At 42.4% G+C, this 26933-nt stretch overlaps 1 protein-coding gene across 1 annotated transcript in view; it reads right to left on the bottom strand.

Annotated features, from left to right (window-relative positions):
- REX1BD (required for excision 1-B domain containing) overlaps positions 1-26933 on the bottom strand; it is a 108404-nt gene that overhangs the window by 60029 nt on the left and 21442 nt on the right. Inside the window, exon 2 of the mRNA XM_073596025.1 lies at positions 11830-11912. Within this exon, the coding sequence (XP_073452126.1) occupies positions 11830-11912 (83 nt within the window). The remainder of the gene's footprint in view (positions 1-11829; positions 11913-26933) is intronic.

Below are 26933 nucleotides of genomic sequence, written 5' to 3'. Positions count from 1 at the left end.
CTTCAAGCAATTTGTCAGTATCACTTGCCGTTCGTTTACCCCCCCCTCTGCTTTCTCGGAGGCGCCATCTTCCTCCATATCATCTTTGTCTTGTCGGCGGTATTGATCAAGTCTCGCCGCCACTGCCCCGCTGCCTTCTGTGCTTTGGTTGGTGACATACTGAGGGGGTCCGGGGTGTTACTAAGCGGGTCCCCGATATTGTTATGGCAAATTTAGTAGCCTGTGAGAAAGGAGACAGTGCTGGCTAGAGTCTCAAAGCCACAAGGTGTCCGGGAATAAAGTCTGCCCCTGTGTGGCAAGTGCCTACTAGGTCGCGGTTCCGTTTGGGGTGCTAGTAATCTGGATGTACAGTGAGGAGTTTGAGAGTTCCCCAAAAGAAAAGTTTTTTCCCCACAGAGAATCGAAAAGGCAGCAGATTAAAAATGCAGCACAGGCCAGATCTGTGAGTGTGTAAAGATGGCCGCCGGCCTCTGTGTGCAGGCCGAAGCCACGGTCTTGCCTAGATGCGGCCGCTGCTCCTTCTGGGGTATTGGGGGCCAAAGGAAGTCTGTGTATGAGGGGATGGGTGTGTGCTAGGTCCCCAAGGAGGTTTTTTCGGTGGTTAGACAGAGGCAGGCACAACTATCCCAAGAGGGGCCGGGTGTAGAGGTGGACCAAAATGGCCGCGGACCTCCAGGAGTAGGCCGAAGCCGCGGACTTGCCTAAAACCAGCCGCCGTGCGGAAGATCGCCGCTCCGTTCGGGCCGCCGTCCGTCCTGCCTCTCCAATGGTCGGTTCTGGGTGTAGTGGATGCTCTAGGAAGGTTGATCCAGCGGATGGTGTAGTATGGGATGTCCAGGATTAATTACAGCAGGAGTAATGGACGGAGCTCAGGGAATACACGTCCTACTCCATGCTGTGTCAGGCCACGCCCCCGCATTCCCCACATCTTAACAAATTTTTCTTCCATAGGATAAAGTGTTGAAAACTTTTTTGGCGGAAGAAATTGCTTATCTGGGTGATCCCACTCAGAATAAAGGAGCTTTTCAAGTAAATTATGAACAGGAAAAGCATGTGCTGTTTGAGAGGGTTTCAGCGACCCCAAAGAAGAAGAGGATTCCTTAACAGCTTCAGGTACGGGCAACTTAAATGTGGAGCGGACCAATCCAGTAAGGATCTGTACTAAGACCTTCTCCTCTTGGGAAGCTGAAGAGGGTCCCTCTCCACCTGATTCCTCCGAAGAGGAATCATCGTCCCATCCTGATCCTCTGAAAGGGATTTGTCTCCTTTATCCCAGAGCTCCTCTGCCTGAGGGTCTTGGGGAACAGAGGAAGGCCTAGTGCGTTTTCTTCCACTGAGTGAAGATGTAATCACGACCATTAATCTTTCCTCTAAACCATTAATGGTTGAGGAAAAAACCTCTTGTGTAATGTATACAGGGGCTGAAGTGCCAGAAGCAGGTACAGCCCCAGACACCAACAGCTCTCCCTGACCAGCCGTCCCTGGCCCCTCAGGGGGGGAGGATGTAGCAGACAGGGGGTCCTCAGAACCTGAACGAGATCCCCTAGTGTCTCTGGTTCTGGGGGTACTTGAACCTCTTCTGCCCATAGTGCAAAGCAACAAGGTGTGAGGTATCCAAAATGAAAACTGACTGCTGAGCAATGTAGTCCGGCAATGCCTTGCTACCAAATGCCCAGTCTGGTGTTACCTGAGTAAATGCAGCCTAGGAGAATGCCTGTGTCCCACCTTACATGCGACTGTCAGCTCTGTGTCCCTCAAAGGCTCAGAGCACCTGTAAAGTGTGCTTTAAAAAAACATGCTTCTGGCACTGTGAGCGTCTGAGCACACTGACGCTCCGCCCCCCCCCCTTTCGTTTTCAAAAAAACGAGCGCTTCCCGTGCTAACCGACCCTTCCGGGACAAGCCTGGAGGCAGGTTGGGGGTGGAGGAAGAAGGAGGAGGCCGGCAGTGATGGGGCCTGCATAAGCAATGGCAGCCTGTCGGCGGCGGCAGCGGTGGTTACAGTGCGGTTTAAAACCGCCTTACAGCCCATCTTTAGCCTTCCCCTAGCCTGGGGGGGAACATTCCTGAGGAGAAATCCCCCCCCCATCCCATCCAACCTGGAGCCGGTCAGAGGAGCTGTTCAGCGTCGAACGCTGAGACAGATCAGCATGAGAAGGTATGTGCTCTTGGCAGCCCCCGGTGGTCACACTAGGCATAGCGTGCATTTACCTTAAAGGAGAAAACCTACTAGAATTCAAAAATTCTGTGAAATCTCCTCTTACCTTATCCAGCCGCAGGGTTCTGTATACAGAGACCCAATCTTCACCTCTCACGGTGGGCTCCGTTTAAAAAAACGTCAGAGACTGGGGCCCCCTACAAATAGGGGGATCCTGCAGTTCTGGCCCTGTAAAAGCACCCAGCCAGAAATTAGGAGATTTAAAGCCATTTTCTGATCTGTGGGGTCCATTTCTCTAAAGAGAAGCGTTACAGGTAAAACCTCGTTTTTTCGGACACGAGGCCCGGGTACCATCCAATTCGGCCATGAAAGGACACTTTGAATGGATCCAGTTCGCCCGGCTTGCCCCAGTATAGGATATCAGGATATTCCCTTTGGTGCTTCAGCACAGGACATCTTTACACATCCAACACCTAAGACACTGGCGTAAAAACTGAGGTATCCCTGGAAGGGGAGGGGTTATATAGGGGGTTGAACTTCCTGCTTAGGGTGTGACCAGTGTCCAATACCTAATGGTACCTACATAACCCATCAGTTATTACTGTGGCTCTGTGTTCCGTGATGTCCGAGAAAGAAAAATCTTATTACCAGTGGATCCGAGACCACAGATTTTTCTAAGAACACTGCTAGTGCAGCAACCTGAACTTTCAGGGTACTGACCGGTTAGTCCCTTATCTGCTCCATCATGTAACAATTCCAGAATGGAAACAAAGCTCCTTGGGTCTTGGGCAGATGAATCGCACCATGTATTATAAACTTTGCAGACTTTAGTATAAATGTTCCTTGTAACCTTTTTCCTACTTAATATTAATGTTGCAATCAGTTAGAAAACCCCTCGCTTGTTAGGAGCTGCTCCTCAGATACCAGGCTGTGAGAGCCAGACTGGTCACCTCTGGGTGATTTTCTGGGCCTTGTATTAGTAGATTGTGCCTGAGGGGTAGATGCCAACAAGGTTTAATCGCCATTTCCAGAACGGTTGAGGACCAGGCCCCTTTTGGCCAAAAGGGCATAATTAAGATGACTGGTACCGTTTTCTTTTGAATTTTCCTCAATATTAAAACGGAATTAACTGGAATGGGGGGAAAGCGTAGCAAAGATGAAATTGATGAAAATGAAGAATTGAGGAACTTGAGCATTCCCCTTTGAGGCAAACAGGTCCACCTCTAGCTGCCCCCACCCTCCGGCAATCATAGCGAAGACCTCTGGGTTCAGTGACCATTCCGCTTCCTGAATGGGATTCCTGCTCAGGAAATCCGCCACTCTGTTCAGGGTCCCCTTAGGTGGATTTCTGACAGAGACTGCAGGTGTTCTTCTGGCCACCGAAGAATGTTCATAGCTAGTGCTTGCAAAGGACCTGCTCCTTGTGCCCCCCTGTCTGATAAGCCACCGCCGTGGCATGGTCCGTCAGTACTTGATCATGGTGTAAACGAAGATCCTGAGCAAATGTTACTAGAGATAAAGCGATTGCTTTGAGCTCTCTCCAGTTTGGAGGACCTTGTTGCCTCTTTTTTGGACCAATTTCCCTGAGCGAAGTCCTTTTGTAGGTGGGCCCCCCAACCCCAAGAGTTGGCATCGGTTGTCAGCCTTCTTTCGACTGGAAGAGCACAAACTAAATCTTTTGATAGGATCTCCTGTCTTTTCCACCATGATAGTGACCTCTTCACCTGAGTTGCAATCCTCACTTTCTTGTCTAGGGATCCCAAACTGTGATTCCATGACCTCAGGAGAAAAGCCTGCAGACACCTGAAATGCAGTCTCGCCCACTGAACAGCCGGCATTGTTGAAGTCAAGACTCCTAAAGCCGACATAACCTGTCTTATCGTTATCTGCTGGTTGGTCTGCAGTACTGACACAGTGTAGAGGATCTTGTCATTTTTGTCTGGGGATAGAAAGATTTAGCAGGTCGTCTAAATAGGGAATTACTGCGATTCCCCGAAGACGAAGCAGAGCTAAAGCTTCTGCCATCAGCTTGGTGAAATTTCGGGGTGAGGATGACAGACTGAACGGAAAGGCTCTGAACTGCAGATGATGAATCATACCTTCCATCCTTACCGCCAACCTGAGATACGTCTGGGACTGGGGTGATACTGGGATATGCATCCTTTAAATCTATTGACGCCATGAAGCAACATGGAGTCAGCAGATTTCTGACTGAAAAGACTGAGTCCATCTTGAACTTTCTGTATTTGATGGATTTGTTCAAAGGCTTTAGATTGAGAATCAATCAGAATTTTCCTGTTGGTTTTCTTACCAAGAAGACATGAGAATAAAACCCCTCCTGCGTTCTTTTGGTGGCACTTGGATCAATACACCCTGCTGCATCAGTTCCTCTAAAGAGTACTTCATGGCCAGGGCCTTTACTGGATCCTTTGGGGTATTTCGTCAACAAAAACCTTTTTTGGGGGCTTTCGGTAAACTCCACTGTTAACCCTGAGAGAGAGTGGTCAGAATAAACTGACTTGATGTTTTCCCTGGCCACTGCGGAAGGAACTTTTGTAGCCTTCCGCCCACCCGCAGGGTCGAGTCATTGGGGTTTTTCAGCTTGTGTAGGAGGACGGAAAAGGATTCCGCTATTACCTTTTGGGTGGACCAATTTTTCATTCTCTCTTGAAACTTGCTGTCCTGCTCCTGAGCTTTTTTAGGTCGAAAAATACGTTTTGGGGGTTGCTTCTTCTTTTTGTCCGGGAAAGACCTTTTCTTATCGGCAGTCCTGTCTAGAATGTTATCTAGATCAGGGTCAAAAAGAAGGTCACCCGAAAAAGGAATCCCACAAAGTTTGCTTTTTGATGCTGTGTCACCTGGCCAGGTCTTTAGCCATAAAGCTCTTCTCATAGCATTTGTCAAGGCTGCTCATCTAGCCGACATTTTAATTGCTTCAGCCGAAGCATCTGCTATATAAGCAACTGCAGACTACAAGGTAGAAAAAGAATCTAAAATCTCCTGTTTGGGTGAATCTGCCACTATATGAGACTTTAACTGGTTAATCCAGTATTCCAGATTCCTGGCTACAATTGTTGGGGCCATTGCTGGCTGTAAATTGCTCATGATTGATTGCCACGATTCTTTGAGCAAAAGATCCATACGTTTATCCATTGGATCCTTTAAAACCCCCATGTCTTCAAACAACAGGTCGGTGGATCTCGAGACATGGGAGAAGGCAGCATCCAACCTGGGCACCCTGTTCCAAACTGCAGAGGGATCCTCCTCAAAAGGAAAACTTCTCTTGTGGACCTTGGAGAAAAAAGGTTCTTTCTGGATCCTACCATTCTTTTTTAATGGCGTCAGAAATGACCGAATGGACCGGAAATGTCCGATCCTTGGATTCGCTTAAACCTGCATACATGCAGTCATGAAGAGATAATTCCTTCTTTTCTTCCCTTAAGCCAGTGGTCATCAACCCTGTCCTCAGGGCCCACAAACAGGCCAGGTTTGCAAGATAACTGAAATATATCACAGGTGATATAAATTTGCTACTCAATGATTGCAGTATTCTAGTCTGCATCTCCCCAAGGTAATACATAAAACCTGGCCTGTTAGTGGGCCCTGAGGACAGAATTGATGACCGCTGCCTTAAGCCAAGCGTAACATGAATGGCTTTAAGAAGCCCATCCACCTCTTCCAAGGATAACTTAAATTTGGAGGGGGCCACTTCAGCCTCCTCAACGAGTCTTTAATGCCACAGGATCTCCGGCTCTCACCGAGCACTAAGGGGAGAAGAGGAGCTCAAGACGCTACTGTTGCCACTACCTGGATAGGATGGGAGGACAGAGGCTCTCTAAAGGAAGAAAAAAAAAAAAAAAAGAGAGAGGAGCCCCGTCTCTCAGGAGCGCCTAAGAGATCCTGACTCCCCTTTTAAGAGATGTTCCCTTTGGGTTGGAGGAAACACAAAAACTGGAGGTGTGGTAGAGAGATGCCTCCCTTTAAAGATCTGGAGGAAGGAGGTGTTTCCTGTGGTCCGGTGGGAGCAGTCACTATCTCTCAGGTGCTGTCCTGAAAGACGTCTTGGGAAAAAGTGTGTATATTCATATAAAACACAAAAATATAAAATATACACACACACACACAAATTAACATTTTTGCAGTATATGCGTGCGATTGCGCTATAGGTACACTAGAAAGAAAAGCTTGCAGTAAGCAACTGGAATTAAAATCAGGAGTTCTTTAGTTCTGTTATTCTTTACAAAAGTGGAAAAAAAAGTCGTTTAAATAGGCGTAACAAGAAGTAAAGTATTATGTTAGATTGTTGATGAACACCAGATGAGGTGCACACTGAAAAAATGAAACAACGTGTATTCGATTTCAAAGAAAGACGCATGTAAATGTATCCAAGTTATAATCAAATTGTATACACTATTCCAGACACACTCATGTCAGGAGAAGTGCAATGCTAATGATCTCTGCATGACTAAATTTCAATGGGTAACAATTCTTTACAGATAACACCAGAAAATGAAAGTTGGCACAAACATTGCAGAAATTAAACAGATATAGGGGGCAAAACCAAAAATCACAAAATACTTTATTCTTCTCATGTTTGCTTTCATGGTTGTAATTAGGCAACTGCAGAAAGTTTCTCCTAATTTTGACAGTGTTCTAAGCACAAGACATATACACAGATATTTATTTTGAAATAAGCATGAGATATAGATATTTAAAAGCCTTTTCACACTCTAAAGCAGGAAGCTCTGCACTGTGTGGTAAAACTACAAATACCACAATGCCTATGCTTCGGCCTATGTGGCTCACAGAGTCTTTCAATGCCTGACATCAGAGGCATGGCTTGAAAGTGGTTGTAAAGGCTGTTTTAATTTCTTAAAATTAACAAACATGTTATACTGTACTTACCTGCCCTGTGCAATGGTACTTGCACAGAGCGTCCCTGAACATGCTGTTCTGGGGTGCCTCGCCAGCGCCTCCTCTTCTGTTTCTACCCCCATAGCAAGCCTCCTGAGCCGGGCTATGTGTGTCCCTAGACACACACACAGTGTGGCTGAGCCCGGCCCCCGTTCCCAGGTCACAGGATTTGAGCGATAGCAGCATTGGCTGCCTTAGCTCTCAGTGAAGCTTGTGAGAAAAGGAAGAGGGGAAAATAGAAATGAAGCCGGGGACAGTGTTGGATCATTACAGTAGTCAGGTAAGTGTTTAGGGGAGGGAAGGGGGGGCTGCTTATGAAATGTTTGCAGAGAATGCATTAAGGTAAAAAATCTTTTGCCTTTACAACCACTTTAAATGCTATTTAACCACTTCAAGCCCGCAATACGTATATATACACGTGACAGTTTTAAAGTGGTTTACCGAGGTTTGGCTGAAGCCATCAGCCATAACCCGGGTTTTTTTTTTCAGCCGGCGATTGTCTCTCATAAAAGCGATCTGAGCTGATTAGCCACTGGATCGCTTTTAAAAGCAGGAGGGATCGCCCTTCCTTGGTGTTTCTCAGACTTTCCGCTCTTACCGGCGAGCCTGGGAGACAATCCTCGGTTCGCACAGCTGGTCACAGAGGTGAGGAGAGACCAAATTGTCTCTGATCACCTCTATGATCTAGGAGGACCGGAGCAACGTCATGATGTGACTTCCGGTCTAGGGCGGAAGTAAACAATTTTTTTTTTTGATCTTTTGCTTTCAAAAAGTTATAGTCTCCATAAAAGTCTCCATAAAAAGAAGGAGCTGTCATGCCTTATTTCTGTTACAAGGGATGATTATATTCCTCAAAATAGGAATAAAAGTAAGACAATTTTTTTTTAAAGGGACAGTGTAAACAAAACATAAAAATTATACCGCCCCTATCCCTCCACGCAGAAGCGAATGAATATGTAAGTCGCGCATGCATATTTAAAGCAGTGTTCTCACCGCACATGTGAGGTATCGCTGTGAAAACTAGAGCGAGAGCAATAATTATAGCTCTAGAATTCCTCTGTAACTCTAAACAGTTAACCTTTAAAAAAAAATGTAAAAAGCGTCGCCTATGGAGATTTTTAAGTGTCATAGTTTGTCGCCATTCCACAAGCGTGCGCAATTTTAAATCGTGACATTTTAGATATCTATTTACTTGGCGTAACACCATTGGTTTTTTTTTTTTAAATTCATTAACGTGCATTTTTTCCAAAAGTTTGTGCTTGAAAACAATCACCATTTTATTCTCTAAAGTCTCAGCTAAAAATATATATAATAATGTTTGAGGGTTCTAAGTAATCGTTCTACAAAAAAAAAAAAAATACAGATTTTTACTTGTAAACAAAAAGTGCCAAAAAAGACTTGGTCCTTATCCATAATGATAGGGTATCAAGGCATAAAATATATTATTTATACTGAAAGAATTGAGATATTCTCATGTCGTCTTAGGTAGTCACGTGGTTCCAGTTATGCCCTGTACACACGGTCGGATTTTCCGATGGAAAATGTGTGATAGGACCTTGTTGTCGGAAATTCTGACTGTGTGTAGGCTCCATCACACATTTTCCATCGGATTTTCCGACACACAAAGTTTGAGAGCAGGATATAAAATTTTCCGACAACAAAATCCTTTGTCGGAAATTCCGATCGTGTGTACAGAAATCCGACGGACAAAGTGCCACGCATGCTCAGAATAAATGAAGAGATGAAAGCTATTGGCTACTGCCCCGTTTATAGTCCCAACGTACGTGTTTTACGTCACCGCGTTTAGAACGATCGGATTTTCCAACAACTTTGTGTGACCGTGTGTATGCAAGACAAGTTTGAGCCAACATCCGTCGGAAAAAATCCTAGGATTTCGTTGTCGGAATGTCCGAACAAAGTCCGACCGTGTGTACGGGGCATTAGTCAGCATTGGTGTCGGAAGGGAATATTTCATTCCTTCAGTGTCTCTGGAATACCATAATGAGAGTTTATAATGTACAGACCAGATGTCCCTTTGAGTCCTTAACCGCTTGCCGACCATGCTATAGCCGAATGACGGCTGCAGCGCAGTCGGATAACTCTGGGAGGGCAGAATCTTGCTCCCGCGCGTCCCCTGGGGCGCGCACCTGGGAACATCCGTGACCGGACCCGGCGCATCACGGTAAATGGCCGCTAACAGCGGCTGTTTACCATGTGATCGCTCCGTCATCACTTGTAAACAAACCGGCGTCACGTCTGGTTCCTCTCTCCCCTCTGTATCGATCGGTACAGAGAGGAGAGAGATCAGAGGCAGCGGAGCTGTGGGCTGGATGTGTAGTGCCCACAGCGCTATGTGGCAACTCCAGCCATCCATCCATGCTCAGCCATCCATCCTCATCAATATTCAGCCATCCATCCATTCATCCTCAGCAATACTCATCCATCAATCCATCCATCCTCAGCAATACTCATCCATCCATCCTCAGCAATACTCATCCATCCATCTTTAGCAATACTCATCCATCCATCTTTAGCAATACTTATCCATGCTCATCCATCCATGCATACTCAGCAATACTCATCCATCCACACTCAGCAATACTCATCCATCCATCCATGCTCAACCATCCCATCCATACCCATTCATGCTCAGCCGCACCCAGCCCTACTCAGGCATACACATTCATGCTCAGCCATCCCCATCCATGGCTCATCCATGCCACTGGAGTGCCTTATAAAAGTGTAATAGGTAGTCAAATTATATTTGACATTTATGCCCCTAGAACACCTGATGGTGCTCCCTGCATGTTGGGCCTCTCTATGTGGCCAGGCTGTGTAAAAGTCTCACACATGTGGTATGGCCGTACTCAGAAGGAGTAGGAGAATCTATTTTGGGGTGTAATTTTTGGCATGTACATGCTATTTGTTGGAAATATTGTATAAATGGACAACTTTGAGTAAAAAAAAAAAAAAAAAGCGTTTTCATTTTCTTTACACATTTTCCAAAAACTTGTAGAAAAAAAATGACATGTTCAAAAGACTCATTATGCCTCATAGATTATACGTTGGGTTGTTTTCTTTCCAAAATGGGGTCATTTTTGGGGTGTTTCCATTGTCCTGGTGCTCCAGGGCCTTCAAAAGTGTAAGAGGTAGTCAAGAAATGTTATGTATAATTTATGCTCCAAGAACGCCTGACAGTGCTCCTTGCATGTTGGGCCTCTATATGTGGCCACGCTGTGTAAAAGTCTCACACATGTGGTATCACCGTAATCAGTAGCAGAATGTGTTTTGGGGTGTAATTTGTTCTAAGCATATGCTGTGTGTGAGAAATAACCTGCTAATATAACAATTTTGTGGAAAAAAAAAAAAAAAAAAAAAATTTGAAAACATTACAACTTCAAAAAACTCACCATGCCTCTTACTAAATACCTCTATAACTTTCACAAAGACCAAATAATATACACCGATTTGGGTTATTTTTACCAAAGATATGTAGCAGTATAAATTTTGGCCAAAATTTATAAAGAAAAATTCAATTTTTTTTTAGCAGCATTTTCGGTCTTTTTTCTTTTATAGCGCAAAAAAAAAACCAAAAAAAAACACAGCGGTGATTAAATACCACCAAAAGAAAGCTCTATTTGTGTGGAAAAAAAGGGCAAATATTTCATATAGGTATAGAGATACATGACTGAGTAATTGTCATTCAAAACGTGAGAGCACCGAAAACTGAAAATTGGTCTGGTTAGGAAGGGGGTTTTAAGTGCCCAGTGGGTAAGAAGATAAAAGGTTTAAGCTTGATTGACATAACCAATATATTTTTTTGGTTGAGGTCTGTATTAAAAAGGTGAGGTGTTTATCCTACTGAGTGAGACTCATCACTGTATTCACTAATATTTTGCTGCTCTTGATTCATGTGTGGAGAAATCGTTTCATGGGCACTACTGGAACTGTTTCTCATTAAAAGCACTTTCTTTGGTGGATTCACATTGAACTGTGAGGATATCGAGTTATGCCCCGTACACACGGTCGGATTTTCCGACGGAAAATGTGTGATAGGACCTTGTTGTCGGAAATTCCGACCGTGTGTAGGCTCCATCACACATTTTTCATCGGATTTTCCGACACACAAAGTTTGAGAGCAGGATATAAAATTTTCCGACAACAAAATCCGTTGTCGGAAATTCCGATCGTGTGTACACAAAATCGACGGACAAAGTGCCACGCATGCTCAGAATAAATAAAGAGATGAAAGCTATTGGCCACTGCCCCGTTTATAGTCCCGACGTACGTGTTTTACGTCACCGCGTTTAGAACGATCGGATTTTCCGAACACTTTGTGTGACCGTGTATGCAAGACAAGTTTGAGTCAACATCCGTCTGAAAAAATCCTAGGATTTTGTTGTCGAAATGTCCGAACAAAGTCCGACCGTGTGTACGGGGCATTAGAGAATGACAATTCAGTTGATTTATTGTTTAAACGACAATTACACACTTTTTTTGCACTTTTTTACTAATATTTCATTTTGTGTATTGCACTTGAGGATCTGTGTTATATTGTAATCTATATATATATATACATACATATACACACATATATATATACACACACATATACACACACATACATACATGGCTATTCAATAGCTTCCTTGCCAATAAGAAAAGCAAACAACATACAAAGAAACATCAGTCCTCAAGCAGATTTCAATCAGCTTAGGCAACAAAATCAATGTATTTAACAATTATTAAGGTACTCACTCATCAAAAAGATGGTATGTCTCCACACGTTCAGCTTGTAATTCATAAAACCTTTTTAAGAGGAGATTAAAATCATTGTCGGTCTACAAGAAAAAGCAACAAATAATACGTTAAATAATGTTATTTGCATGCCATCTACCCTTACTGACTGCTAGATCACTGCATTCAAGTAGGGGTTTACAGACACCTCATCTAATACTTACCATACATGGTACAATATTAACAAAGGCAGGCTGTTAAATGGTTCACTTAAGTTCTTTTTGATCATTTGATTCAAGACCCCGCAGCATTTTCTTAGTGGCAGAAATGCATATTTTGCTTGTGTGAGAACTCCATTGAGAAGTACAGTGTCACTTGAACTGTATTCCAGGATTTGCTTGTCTTCAGCTTAGAGAACTTGCAAAAATTTAAAACTTTACATAAAGTCTCAGAAATGTTTCATTACGGTATTCATGTTATATGATTTGTATACCTTGTTATAGATGTAATATTTATTATTGTAAAAGAACAATTTTTCTGTTTCTTTTCTGGGCCTTTCCATCTCTAGGCGTAAAATGCTTCTTAGTACGCACACTACTTTGGTTGTATGCCTGGGACAACATCAATGTACTTCTAAATGTAGGACTAGTATATATATGCGACTTAGTACTTCCACCTAGCAGCACTTGGTTCATTGGTTTGAATACCACCTGCAGCACTACCTGCATGTTCTCCCTGTGCCTGTGGGTTTTCTTCAGGTATTCCAGTTTTCTCCCACACTCCAAAAGACAGCTGGTAGGATAGTTGGCTCCTGTCTAAAATGGCCCTAGTACGTGTATGAATGTGAGTTAGGGACCTTAGAATGTAAACTCCTTTAGGCAGGGATTGATATTAAATGTAAAGCACTGCATAAATTGCTGATGCTATATAAATACCTATGATAAATAAAAACTAACAATTCCTAAATAATGGCAAGGCAGAAACTTATAACACTGGTGCCTGCAGTAACCCCACATTTTCCTGTCTAAAATCACATATGCCTGTATTGTAAAGCTTAACTCCAGTCATAGATAAAATAAAACTGTACTGCACACAACATACTAAAGTCTAAACTTTTTTTACCTCAGTGCATTATCACCCATCCCTAAACACTTACCTGAATCCTTCACCAATCCAGCATGCTTCAATCCGCTACCCCACTCACCTTTCTTCCTCTATTCATGGGCTCCTGCTGCTGTCAGTCAAATCCTACGAGGAGGCAGCAGGCATGTGACCAAGCCCCACTGTGTGTCTGTGGACACACAGCTCGGCTCGAGACTGCGTCCACACAGGTGTCCCCGCACCACGTGGCTTGATGAGGGGGCACTCGCAGGAAAAATCAGCAGAAAGCACCACCGAGTGAATCCTATTTTTATTTTAAATGAAAAAAAAATCATCATTTACAATCACTATTAAGAACTATGGTAATAATTCAAAATGACCCTGCATTCACTCCACTTTTCTTCAAGAAGCCATGCCTGTCTTGGGCAAATGCTTACTAAGAGCTACCTCCTAAAATCTTCCCAGCAGGCCTGTGCATAACCACCCACCACCACACCCACTTGTGTTTGCTTCCGGAACATGAAATTCTGCTTAGCTCCATCCATTTTCTAAGAAAAGAGGGTAAAATTAGGTGAATTCAGTGGCGTCACTAGGAGGGGGGCCATGGCCCCCCCAACATTATACTGTGCCCCCCCCCAATTAAAAGAAACTGACACTGGGAGCAGTCTGGGATGCAGGGGACAGGGACGGACTGAACCGCCGTAACGCTGGCTCTGGCTCCACCTGACTCCACTCCTGGCCACCTGGCTAAATCAAGAGCAGTCCGTTCGTTACAGGAAGCAGCACAAGTTCTCTCACAACTTCACCTGCATCCCACCGCTCATCGGACGTGATGTCACTGGGGTGCCGGAGCCAGCGCACTCTTGATGTTTTAGCCCTTGTTTTACTATGGAACTTTGTAAACAAGTGTTTTACTGAAGAAATCAAGACACTGTGTGAACTCTCTCCTTTTCTGTTTGAATACAACATCACATGAAGAAATACACCTTGGATTTGGCATCTCAGCACCGTGCTCACCAGTTATGCCTGTTTGACCCACACACAGTATTGCTTGAGGGGTCCATCTCATCTGGTGAGTCTAACCACTTGGGGGGGGGGGGTGAAGCACGGATCACCTGTGTGGATATTAAAACACTCCAACACTTTTTTAGCAACAGCAGCACCTGTGAAGAATATCTGCAATTTGAACTTTCTGTCTATTAGCACACCATTGAACTTTCACTGGCCACATGCTTGGTCATTTTTTGCATTTATTATTGCTCACTTATTTTCCTTGTTGTGCGTAGTGCTTAGTGTTGTGCAATAGGTTTTTGCATTTGGGTTGGTTTGCGCTGTGGTATATTTACCCATTCTCACAATGTTCTTATAGCTTAGACCCTCTTTCTGTAGATCAACAATTCTTTTTGAAGATCCTCAGAGTTCTTTGCCATGAGGTGCCATGTTGAACTTTCAGTGACCAGTATGAGAGAGTGAGAGCGATAACACCAAATTTAACACACCTGCTCCCCATTCACACCTGAGACCTTGTAACACTAACGAGTCACATGACACTGGGAGGGAAAATGGCTAATTGACCCCAGAGGATGCCTTATTAGGACGAAACATCGGGACGAGTTCTGCTGATGCCACTGCGTTGTTTTGATTTTATCCAAACGCTTTTAATGTCTTCTCAAATGTGAATGACCATTTTAGCATTTTTAATAAATGTTTTACATCTACAACGGAATCACACTATGTGGCCCAATTTTTTCTCCTTTTGCCATATGTCACACAGAGGAACTGCTCATGAATTCCAGTTGCTATTCATATGGTGGATACTCACTGATGGCATAATCGTCACAGATCCACATCCGATTCGGTCTAGATTGGAAGTCGTGGTTGCTGTACCTCCTTGGGTGTGTTACACCAGAAGCTTGGTTGACTCATCAGGCATACGCCTTGTTGGGTTCAACCTATCTGGTAAGCCTCTTTCCTTACGGTGGTGGATTATCTACAGACAACCAGTTCACACTCATTTATAGTCACCATTTTGATGTCATACATGGACTATATGCACTTTATATACACCATCACTGTTGATCTACACTTCAACAATATTGTGGTTTAATATTTTTTTGTATTTGTACATACCCCAATTTCCAATTAGGATATCTTCACTGTTTTTTTTCATTGCATTAGCGCTGCACTATACTATCTTATTTGGTTTACTTTTTCACAAAATGGCTAATTGGGCCCAATTTGGACATTTTCGCTTAGGGGTGTACTCACTTTGGTTGCCAGCGGTTTAGACATTAATGGCTGTGTGTTGAGTTATTTTGAGGGAAAAGCAAATTTACACTGTTATACAAGCTGTACACTCACTACTTTACATTGTAGCAAAGTCATTTCTTCAGTGTTGTCACATGAAAAGATAATAAAATATGTTCAAAAATGTGAGGGGTGTACTCACTTTTGTGAGATACTGTATATAAATTGGGTTTTATAGTTGGCCCTCCTACTTTTGTGCCTGCCCCCCCCCCCCCCCCAAATATGAAAGCTGGAGACACCACTGGGTGAACTACATACTTTTGTTTTGCTACTGAGTTAGTGTGAGGTGGCAAATAAACAGAAGCCTACAGATGTACTTTAGATTGCTGACCTAATCTGGAAGAATTAAAATAGATACTCTGATAAATTTGCCTAGTTGAATATAGAATCCATTGAAAATGAAAAACAAGTGTTTTAATTTTGTAATTAAAGCCAATGATAGACGGTTCGAAGATTTGGAACCGGCCGAGATTCGAACCATGTATGGGCAGTCTGAATGTACCCCAGCCTGCCAGATTTCACATGCAATTATCGCTAGTGGCTGTTATAGCCACTAGCAGTACTTTGTGTTCCCCCAATGGGGTGGGGGAAGCTGTGGTTGCAGGAAAGAAATGCGCTCTATGGCTGGCTTTAGGATAACCTTAAATAGCCTATTTTTTAGTCTATCTCACTAGATTATTTGTATAACTGACATAGACTGGTATAATACGGACATGGTAATAATGAGAGTCAAGGGGAGGAATAAAATTGAAGGCCACTATGCTAGTAGTGTGTTTAAGAAAGGGATAGATAGATAGATAGTATAACTAGACCAACCCTTCTTTTAGGTCTTTTACATTCTGACAGCTCAGGTCGAAGCCGTTGTACTAACAATTTGACGTTAGTACAGCGATCTCCCCTGCTGAGCTGTTGTGTTCTTACAGGAAGAGAGAGCTGATCGGGAGCCAGTCAGCTGCTGGTTTTCCAGCATTCTCGGCCGGCTTCTGTTGGACCGACTGACATACACACGGGCCGAATGTCGGCTGATTTCTCCTGACATTCGGCCGCGTGTATGGGGCTTAAAAAAGTCCTTCAGTGACAAAATGCACTGAGCCAAACTACTCAGGCAAGGCCAGAACTGGAAGTAAAATGCTACTGTTTTATCTGTGGCAAAGCCAGGGAAATAGCGTTTTTTACTAAGAGGATATCGATAGTGCTTTTAGGCACACTAAAAATGTGCTGATTGTAATTTTTTTGAACTTTTTTAATAAAAACTAATTTTCACTAAGCTAGGCTCAACCCCAGTCTTTCCTGTACTGATGGATCACTTGTTGGCCCTGGAATCACTGAAAACATTCTCACATCAAGATTCCACCCAAGTGGAAAGCTCATGCTTTCTTTTTCTTTCTCCCCATCAAGTACCCCACTTGACTCCCTACTCTCCTATCCCCACTTTTTACCATACTGGACATCTATTGTTTTTATACTATCCCACCCTATTTCTATAGGGATCTAGAACTTCGGAAACAGCCCCTTTGATTTCAACCCTGACAACATTGTATCATAACTATGATGCCAATGGGGCACTGGAACCGTATAAGCAAGAGAAGCTCCTTCAGTGCTGTAGGCTGAATATTTATCATTGTAAACAGCTGAACCCCCTTCCCCACATGTTCTTGATGTATATGCCTATATTAGCAACTGTTGTTGAATTGGAACCTGACTCTGATTGCTTGTTTCTCTGTAAACCTCTAAAATCGTAATAAAAATTTAACTGGATATGCACTATGGTTTATGCACTTTAGAGGTTATTTTAAAGAGAATATGTATTACTGATATTGATTTTAAAGAAAAGTTTTCACAACATTTCATATTCCCGATATGTGCCTGCTATACCATGTACTTGTATGAAAAAGTATCCTGTTTTCTTGGTATTGCTTCTTTTGTGTGAAATCCCTGGTGTTCCTGCCACTCTGCTTTCCTATTAAAACTGACCACAGTAGGCATGAGAGCACAGTGTAGTCAGTTTTCTGGCTATGCTGGGAACTCAGCCTGCTCTCCTTCAATAATTAGACTTGTTCTGACCCCCCCCCCCCCCCCCCCCCCCACACACACACACACACACACACACACACACAGTGTACTGCTGTTACCCCTCCACCAGCTCTCTTAGCTCCTTATGCAGCTGAAAACTAGGTCATGTGATCATATATTAAAAAGGGGGGGGGGAATGTATAAAATTGTATTTATAATGTTTTAGCTCTATGTATACACAAATGTTTTGCATTTCATTTCTATTTTAAACTGAATTGGTTGCTTTACAAGGTGAGGGGGTTCTCATATACTTTAATCTGTATATGCACTGTGATGGATTATTTGTGATTTCTGCTATACTTCGGAAAATGTAAATAGGAAGAGTCAAAGATTGCCCATTTGTCAACTGCAGAATAAATGTGAAAAGCAAATGCAATTTCTGCAATGTTTTACAGTGTCAAAAGGACTAGAAGTACTTTAGCAGCACTGTAAAATAAAAGTACAATGATACCCTAATCTATGAAGCAAGGGTTGGATTAGGTGGAAGTACTTGAGCAGTTAAAAACAAGTCAGGATGACCTATTTTTAATATAGATTAGTAGTAGAGCAATGTACCATGTTAGCCATCGTTAATACATAAAGTTTGACATTTAGGTGTATATAAAGTTTTAAAACAAAATCAGCAGCTTCTACTAAACAAAAGTTACATGAAAAAATAGCCAGCATATTAACCACTTCAGCCCTGGAAGATTTGGCTGCAGAATAGCCGGCCATTTTTTGCAATTCGGCACTGCATCGCTTTAACTGACCATTGCGCAGTCGTGCAACGTTGCACCCAAACAAAATTGACGTCCTTTTTTCCCACAAATAGCGCTTTCTTTTGGTGGTATTTGATCGCCTCTGCAGTTTTTATTTTTTGCTCTATAAACAAAAAAAGGAGGGACAATTTTGAAAAAAAAAAATTTTTGTACTTTTTGCTGTAATAAAATATCCCCATTTTTTTTTTAAAGCAAATTTCTTCTTCTACATATTTTGGTAAAAAAAAAAAAAAAAATCCCAAGCAGCGTATACTGATTGGTTTGCGCAAAAGTTATAGCGTCTATAAAATAGGGGATAGATTTATAGCATTTTTATTATTTTTTTACTAGTAATGGCGGCGATCTGCGATTTTTATCGTGACTGCAACATTATGGCGGACACATCGGACAATTTTGACAAATTTTTGGGACCATTGGCATTTATACAGCGATCAGTTCTATAAAAATGCATTGATTACTGTAAAAATGACACTGGCAGTGAAGGGGTTAACACTAGGCGGCAATAAAGGGGTTGTGTTCCCTGGGAGGTGATTCTAATTGAAGGGGGAGGGGAGTGACTAGGGTAAGTGACAGATCGTAGTTCCTAGCTAATAGGAACACACAATCTGTCATTCCTCTCAGAACAAAACACGGATTTGTGTGTTTGTTTACACACACGCTTCCAGGTTCTGTCCCTCATGCTTGCGAAAGCTCGTGACCAGCGGTCATCGCGAACGTCGGCCATGAGCATCGGCACCCCCGCTGTGCAGTGGCGTGCACGCGCCTGCTATCCCGATCCGGCGAGCCAACGTATAGCTACAACGGTTCGCGGGATCGTGCCGACCTGCCGCAGTATAATGACGGCGGCTGGTCGGCAAGCAGTTAAAGTGGAAGTCCATGAAAAATCTAAAATCCCTGCATCTATAGACACCAGGGATCTAACACTAACCTCTCTATCCCTGTAAAGCAAAAATGAGTATACATACCTTTTTGGAAGCCGATCTGACCCACTCCAACCAGATCTCCAGCGCCGGAAACTCTGCAGCAGACACGGAGGACAACGGCTGTGAAATGACAGGGAAGTGACGTCACCCATAAAGTTACTATGGGGCTTCCGCTGTCCTCCGTCTCCTCTGCACCCGCCTACACAGTGAAGCCGGGGCTAACAGCTCAATGTGGGATCCAGTCTGAGTGGATCAGATTTACTTCCAAAAAGGTATGTATACTTTTGCTTTACAGGGATAGAGAGGTTAGTGTTACATCCCAGGTGTCTATAGGATACAGGGATTTTAGATTTTGCATGGACTTCCACATTAAATTTAGGAAGCTGATCTGCATAGCTGATCAACAGGTTCCGGTGAATGCACTGGTGGTCTGGAGACTCAGTAGGGAGCACAGGATTCAAAATATCCAGAACAGGATATAGCCAAACGCCAAGCACCAGTAAAGTGGTCTCGGGTCTCTAAATTCTGAATTCCAGATACAATATAAGCATTAACAGCCTGAGATTAGTGTCAGAGTATACTCAGGGTTTGCTCCTGTGTCATACACAGAGAAACTCATGGCTGGATGGTCTTACTCATGGAAGACTATAGGGATCTTAAAACTGGTACCTGCTACTGACTGCTGGACTGAAAGTTATGGCCAGACCGCCCCATTCCTCCACTACTCCCTGGATTCAGCATTTCCAATCTGGAAGGATGCTGCCGGCCCCTCAGTCTGCTCACCATCTAGCATCAATCCCTGTCCCAAGCCAACACATCCAGCAGGCCAGAACTGTTGGACACCTACAAAGTGAGTCTTCTAACCCCTTTTCATGTACTGGTTTGTGCTCTCTGACTCGACTCTGGACTTATCCCTCTGATGTTCCATAATGCTGCCCTGTGCTTCTGATGAATGAATTTTGCTGTGCCCCCAAATTGCTGTCCTGTCATTGCTGCTTGTTCCTTGTTGTGCCTGGATCGTCCCTGTGACCCTTGACTTAATTTTTGCTATGCCATATTGTTGCCTGTCTCTTGCCATACCCTGGATGGCTGCTCCTGGGCCTCTGTACTATCCTATGCTGTGTCATATTCCTTCCCTGTAACCATGCTGCTTATTCCTTCTGTGCTCAGAGTGCTGTACTAGGACTCTAGGCTGGTTCCTTGCTGTGCTCCATTATCCTGCTTTTGTCCCTTCTTGTGCCCTAGATTGCTACCTTTGGACTTACTCCTTGTCACTGCACCCCATTTTCAACTTATGATCCCGCAAAGCCTCCCTAGATATATTGTTGTTATCCTGCCCCGCTTTTGTGTGCTGAAATACCCCAATAAACACCCTGCACTTTGGGTTCCACATGATTCACCTCTGTGAGAGTGTATGGAGAGCTTTAGGGTGTCACCACTCCAGATGGAAGAACAACAAAGACACCTTTGGACAGCAGCATTGTTAATCTGAGAAGAAGGTAGTGTTAAATGCACTAGCAGAATTAGATAGACCTGACCAACAAATTAAAGCCAAACACCTACTAATTCTTTTTAACCTCTTCCCAACAGCCGTACACATATATGCGGCCTCTCGGCAGGTGGGCTTTAAATGCCAAGAGGCCGCATATATACGGCCCTATGTAAACACATTACTGTGCTGTGTGTGCTCCCTGTGCACACCCGGTGCAGTAACCAGCAGGTGCCAGAAAGCTACCAATGCATACTTGTGATTGGGAGCTTTCTAATCATGTGACGGCCAATCTCAGAGGTCACATAATTGGAATGCCTGTCTTCCCAGCATTTAGAACCACTTAAGGACCGAGCCTTTTTTCTGAGATTTGTTGTTTACAAGTTAAAAACATTTTTTTTTGCTAGAAAAATACTTAGGACCCCAAAACATTATACATATTTTTTTCTAACACCCTAGAGAATAAAATGGCGGTCGTTGCAATACTTCCTGTCACACTGTATTTGCGCAGCGGACTTACAAGAGCACTTTTTTTGGAAAAATTACTTTTTTTTTTAATTAAAAAATAAGACAACAGTAAATTTAGCCCAATTTTTTTTAATATTGTGAAAGATAATGTTACGCCAAGTAAATTGATACCCAACATGTCACGCTTCAAAAAAATACCCAACATGTCACGCTTCAAACAGCCGACGTAAAACTGCGTAAGTGATTAATGGGCTTGGAGGCGGAGGCAGGAAGAGGGTTAAACACAGTTTTTTTCTTTTAGGACAAAGGTTTTACATACATAAATAAAAGCTGACCATTGTAAGCCGTCAGCGGTAAATAGTTTGTCTCAACCCTCTAACTGCCACTTTGGCTTGGACAGCTTGATCTTGACACTTTACCTCCAAACTTTCTATTTTTACTCATAAAAAAAAGTTACATTTTACTGATAATGATCCTAATAATTTTTACTCTTTATTCCCCTATCTTGCTTGCCAATAGAGATGCAGTACTTTCCATACTCACTAGCTAACATACACATGATGGTGATGTTGTGGTTTAAAAAAAAAAAAAAAAAAATCACAACTATCTGCAGTCACTAAGCAGCATTGCCCACACTAACTTCTAATTTAACAGCGAGCAATTCTAGTTTTCCCTGTGGATTTAGGTCATTAATAGCGCAATCGGAGTTAGTCGAGGGAAAGCCTGGGAATGGTTCCCGTCACTGTGCACCAGGTCACCAACAAGTGAAAATGGTGAAAGTGATCCCTTTGATTTTAATCCTCCCTGCCAGTGTTAAGTGGTTTGTCTCATCCAAGTAAACTGATGCATTCTGCTGGAGAGTTTGTGCTGTGACTTTCTGGCTTTGTTACTAGATGAAAAGAGAAGAAAAAAGGAAGGAAACTAAGACACCCATCACATCTAAGAATTGGTAAGACAAAAAAAAAAAAAAAGCAGCTCCAAGTGCACCAGTAAACACAACACAGACAGTGATGATTCATTTTGCACAGTAGAACAAATAACTGTTCCAAATTTATTATGCATGTTTTTCTCCTTTTTGGTTGTTTTGTTATTTTAGGCAAAACATATTTTTCAGAAGTGCAAGTGTCATGAATTCCATACAAATTAATGGAAAAGAATACTTCCAACAAACAAAATGTCACAGACAAAACATTACATTTATATATAATCATATGAACTTCGTTATTTTTTTTACCCTTTTAGCTATGTGGAAGGTCTACATCACCTAATGGAGTCCTAAGGATGACTACGCTATACAGTACTGTAATATAATAAATGTCTGCTTTTGGGTTTAATACTGCTTTAAGATGAACTTGACTTGTGTCTTCAAAAAAAAAAAAAAAAACAGAGCAAAGGTTTTTTTAAGACTCTACACTTTGTAAAACTACATAATGCAAAATAAAATATTGTAAAGTAAAATATGCAATGCTTGTGTTCACTACTGAAAAGTACTATATAGCGTAGTCATCCTTAGGACTCCATTAGGTGATGTAGACCTTCCACATAGCTAAAAGGGTAAAAAAAATAACGAAGTTCATATGATTATATATAAATGTAATGTTTTGTCTGTGACATTTTGTTTGTTGGAAGTATTCTTTTCCATTAATTTGTATGGAATTCATGACACTTGCACTTCTGAAAAATATGTTTTGCCTAAAATAACAAAACAACCAAAAAAAGGAGAAAAACATGCATAATAAATTTGGAACAGTTATTTGTTCTACTGTGCAAAATGAATCATCACTGTCTGTGTTGTGTTTACTGGTGCACTTGGAGCTGCTTTTTTTTCTAAACGATTTTGTGTTCGGTAAAAACCTGCCCTCATTAAGATTTAGGATCACATTGTTTGGAGAAGATTAATCACACAATAGGCACTGTTGTTCAAGCTAACCTAAGAATCTAAAGAAAAACCTGCATCACCATCTACTGGTGTGCTACAGATATAATCCTTTTCACACATCGTTTTTAAAATGCAAACAAGAATATAAATCTCCACATACAGTGGAACGTATTCAGACCCCCTTAAATTTTTCACTCTTTGTTATATTGCAGCCATTTGCTAAAATCCTTTAAGTTCATTTTTTTCCTCATTAATGTACACACAGCAACCCATATTGACAGAAAAACACAGAATTGTTGACATTTTTGCAGATTTAATAAAAAAGAAAAACTGAAATATCACATGGTCCTAAGTATTCAGACCCTTTGCTGTGACACTCATATTTAACTCAGGTGCTGTCCATTTCTTCTGATCATCCTTGAGATGGTTCTACACCTTCATTTGAGTCCAGCTGTGTTTGATTATACTGATTGGACTCGATTAGGAAAGCCACACACCTGTCTATATAAGACCTTACAGCTCACAGTGCATGTCAGAGCAAATGAGAATCATGAGGTCAAAGGAACTGCCTGAAGAGCTCAGAGACAACATTGTGGCAAGGCACAGATCTGGCCAAGGTTACAAAAAAAATTTCTGCTGCACTTAAGGTTCCTAAGAGCACAGTGGCCTCCATAATCCTTAAATGGAAGACGTTTGGGACGACCAGAACCCTTCCTAGAGATCTGGCCAAACTGAGCTATAGGGGGAGAAGAGCTTTGGTGAGAGAGGTAAAGAAGAACCCAAAGATCACTGTGGCTCAACTCCAGAGATGCAGTCGGGAGATGGGAGAAAGTTGTAGAAAGTCAACCATCACTGCTGCCCTCCACCAGTCGGGGCTTTATGGCAGAGTGGCCCGACTGAAGCCTCTCCTCAGTGCAAGACACATGAAAGCCCGCATGGAGTTTGCTAAAAAAAACACCTGAAAGACTCCAAGATGGTAAGAATTAAGATTCTTTGGTCTGATGAGACAAAGGTAGAACTTTTTGGCCTTAATTCTAAGCGATATGTGTGGAGAAAACTAGGCACTGCTCGTCACCTGTCCAATACAGTCCCAACAGTGAAGCATGGTGGTGGCAGCATCATGATGTGGGGGTGTTTTTCAGCTGCAGGGACAGGACAACTGGTTACAAAAAAGGGAAAGATGAATGCGGCCAAGTACAGGGATATCCTGGACAAAAACCTTCTCCGGAGTGCTCAGGACCTCAGACTGGGCCAAAGGTTTACCTTCCAACAAGACAATGACCCTAGGCACACAGCCAAAATAATGAAGGCGTGTCTTCACAACAACTCCGTGACTGTTCTTGAATGGCCCAGCCAGAGCCCTGACTTAAACCCAATTGAGCATCTCTGGAGAGACCTAAAAATGGCTGTCCACCAATGTTTACCATCCAACCTGACAGAACTGGAGAGGATCTGCAAGGTGGAATGGCAGAGGATCCCCAAATCCAGGTGTGAAAAACTTGTTGCATCTTTCCCAAAAAAGACTCATGACTGTATTAGATCAAAAGGGTGCTTCTACTAAATACTGAGCAAAGGGTCTGAATACTTAGGACCATGTGATATTTCAGTTTTTCTTTTTTAATAAATCTGCAAAAATGTCAACAATTCTGTGTTTTTCTGTCAATATGGGGTGCTGTGTGTACATTGAGGGGAAAAAATGAACTTAAATGATTTTAGAAAATGGCTGCAATATAACAAAGAGTGAAAAATGTAAGGGGGTCTGAATACTTTCCGTCCCCACTGTATGTATATCCTGACTCATAAAAGATTTGTCTTGTAACAATCTAACAGTGTCAAAATCTTGTATTGAAAGCGTTTGTTACCTTAACACTTCATATTCCTGATATGTGCCTGCTGTACTATGTACTTGTATGAAAAAGTATCCTGTTCTCTTTGTATTGCTTCCTTCCTTTGAAGTACCTGGTGTTCTTGCCAGTCCCCATTGCTTTCCTATTAAAAAATTGACCACACTAAGCAGAACACACCACGGTCAGCTCTCTAGCCATGCTGGGAACTCAGTGCGCTCTCCTCCACTGATCAGACTTGTCCTGACACGCCCCCGCTGCACAGCCATTCACTGGGAAGCTCAGTGTGCTGCTATGTAACAGACCACTGCCTGTGGAAGGGAATTCCACATCCTAGCTGCTCTTACAGTAAAGAATCCTCTATGTAGTTTAAGGTTAAACCTATTTTCTTCCAATTTTATTGAGTGGCCACGAGTCCTGTTAATCTCCCTTCTGCAAAAAAATGTTATCCCTATTGTGGGGTCACCAGTATGGTATTTGTGTATTGAAATCATATCCCCTCTCAAGCATCTCTTCTCCAGAGAGAATAAGTTCAGTGCTCGCAACCTTTTCTCATAACTAACATCCTACAGACCCTTTTTTAGCTTTATTACCCTTCTTTGTACTCGCTCCATTTTCAGTACATCCTTCCTGAGGACTGGTGCCCAGAACTGGACAGCAAACCAGAGTCTCGTAGAGTGGGAGAATTATCATTTTATCTCTGGAGTTGATCCCCTTTTTAATGCATGCCAATATTCTGTTTGCTGTGTTAGCAGCAGCTTGGCATTGCATGCCACTGCTGAGCCTATCATCTACTAGGACCCCCAGGTCCTTTTCCATCCTAGATTCCCCCAGTGTATAGATTGCATTAATATTTTTGCCACCCAAATGTAATATTTTACATTTTTCTACATTGAACCTCATTTGCCATGTAGTTGTCCACCCCATTAATTTGTTCAGATCTCTTTGCAAGGTTTCCACATCCTGCGGAGAAGTTATTACCCTGCTTAGCTTAGTATCGCCCACAAATACAGAGATTGAACTGTTTACCCCATCCTCCAGGTCGTTTATGAACAAATTAAATAGAATTGGTCCCAACACAGAACCCTGGGGGACCCCACTACCCACCCCTGACCATTCCAAGTACTCCCCATTTATCACCACCTTCTGAACTCGCCCTTGTAGCCAGTTTTCAATCCATGTACTCAGCCTATGGTCCATGCCAACAGACCTTAATTTGTACGGTAAAAGTTTATGGGGAACTGTGTCAAATGCTTTTGCAAAGTCCAGATAAACCACGTCTACGGGCCTTCCTTTATCTAGATGGCAACTCACCTCCTCATAGAAGGTTAGTAGATTGGCAAGAACTTCCCCAGCAGAGAGTGCATAGAGAGGACATAGATACTAGAGCTGCACGATTCTGGATTAAATGAGAATCAGTTTTTTTGCTCAGAATAAAGATCACGATTCTCGGCGTAACATCAACTTTCACATTATACAAAAAAATTGGGCTAACTTTACTGTTTAGTTTTTTTTTTTTAATTAATGAAGTGTATTTTTTCCCAAAATTGCTTCTGAAAGAGCGCTGCACAAATACAGTGTGACATATAATATTGCAACGACTGCCATTTTATTCTCTAGGGTATCTGCTAAAAAAATATATAATGTTTGGGGGTTCCAAGTAATTTTCTAGCAAAAAATACTGACATTAACTTGTAAGCAACAAGTGTCAGAAAAAGGTTTAGTCTTTTAAGTGGATGTAAACCTGACCCATAAATTTGACCTGGGCACATATCTGTAGTGTTTTCTTCTCTCTCTCCAAAGCCCAAAGCCTTGTGATCGTGAGGGGGGTTGAATCAAGATCATGATTTTTTTAACGATTAATCGTGCAGCTCTAATAGATATACAAGAGTATGTGACTCTTTTTACTTACAAAGAGTCCACTAGCTCCAGTAACAGTCATTTTACACTTAAAGTGGGGGGGACACTTAGTGTTTGGAGCATCAATTTTATCTATATGAAACAAGACTATTCATCATTTGGGACTATTATTTTTGTTATTTATGTGCTAATTTATGGATTGCACTTTTCATTTTACAGCACTATATTATATGTGATTGGTTATTAGCACAGCATTTTTGATTCATACAAGGTAAAAAGTATTCGCTGGCTCATTACATCTGTAAAAATGTGTCTATTTAAGGTTATTACTTGTAAGCCAAGAAAAAAAACTGTCAAAGTTAGTTAGAAAAAGATAGGGATGTAAATAATTTAGTTTTTACCATATTTATACTATTATTAAAG

This window comes from Aquarana catesbeiana, linkage group LG01 (assembly GCF_042186555.1).
Source record: "Aquarana catesbeiana isolate 2022-GZ linkage group LG01, ASM4218655v1, whole genome shotgun sequence".
Taxonomy (NCBI): Eukaryota; Metazoa; Chordata; class Amphibia; order Anura; family Ranidae; genus Aquarana; species Aquarana catesbeiana.
The sequence above is the reverse complement of the archived record's forward strand: the minus strand, read 5'-3'. Positions and strand labels throughout refer to the sequence as shown.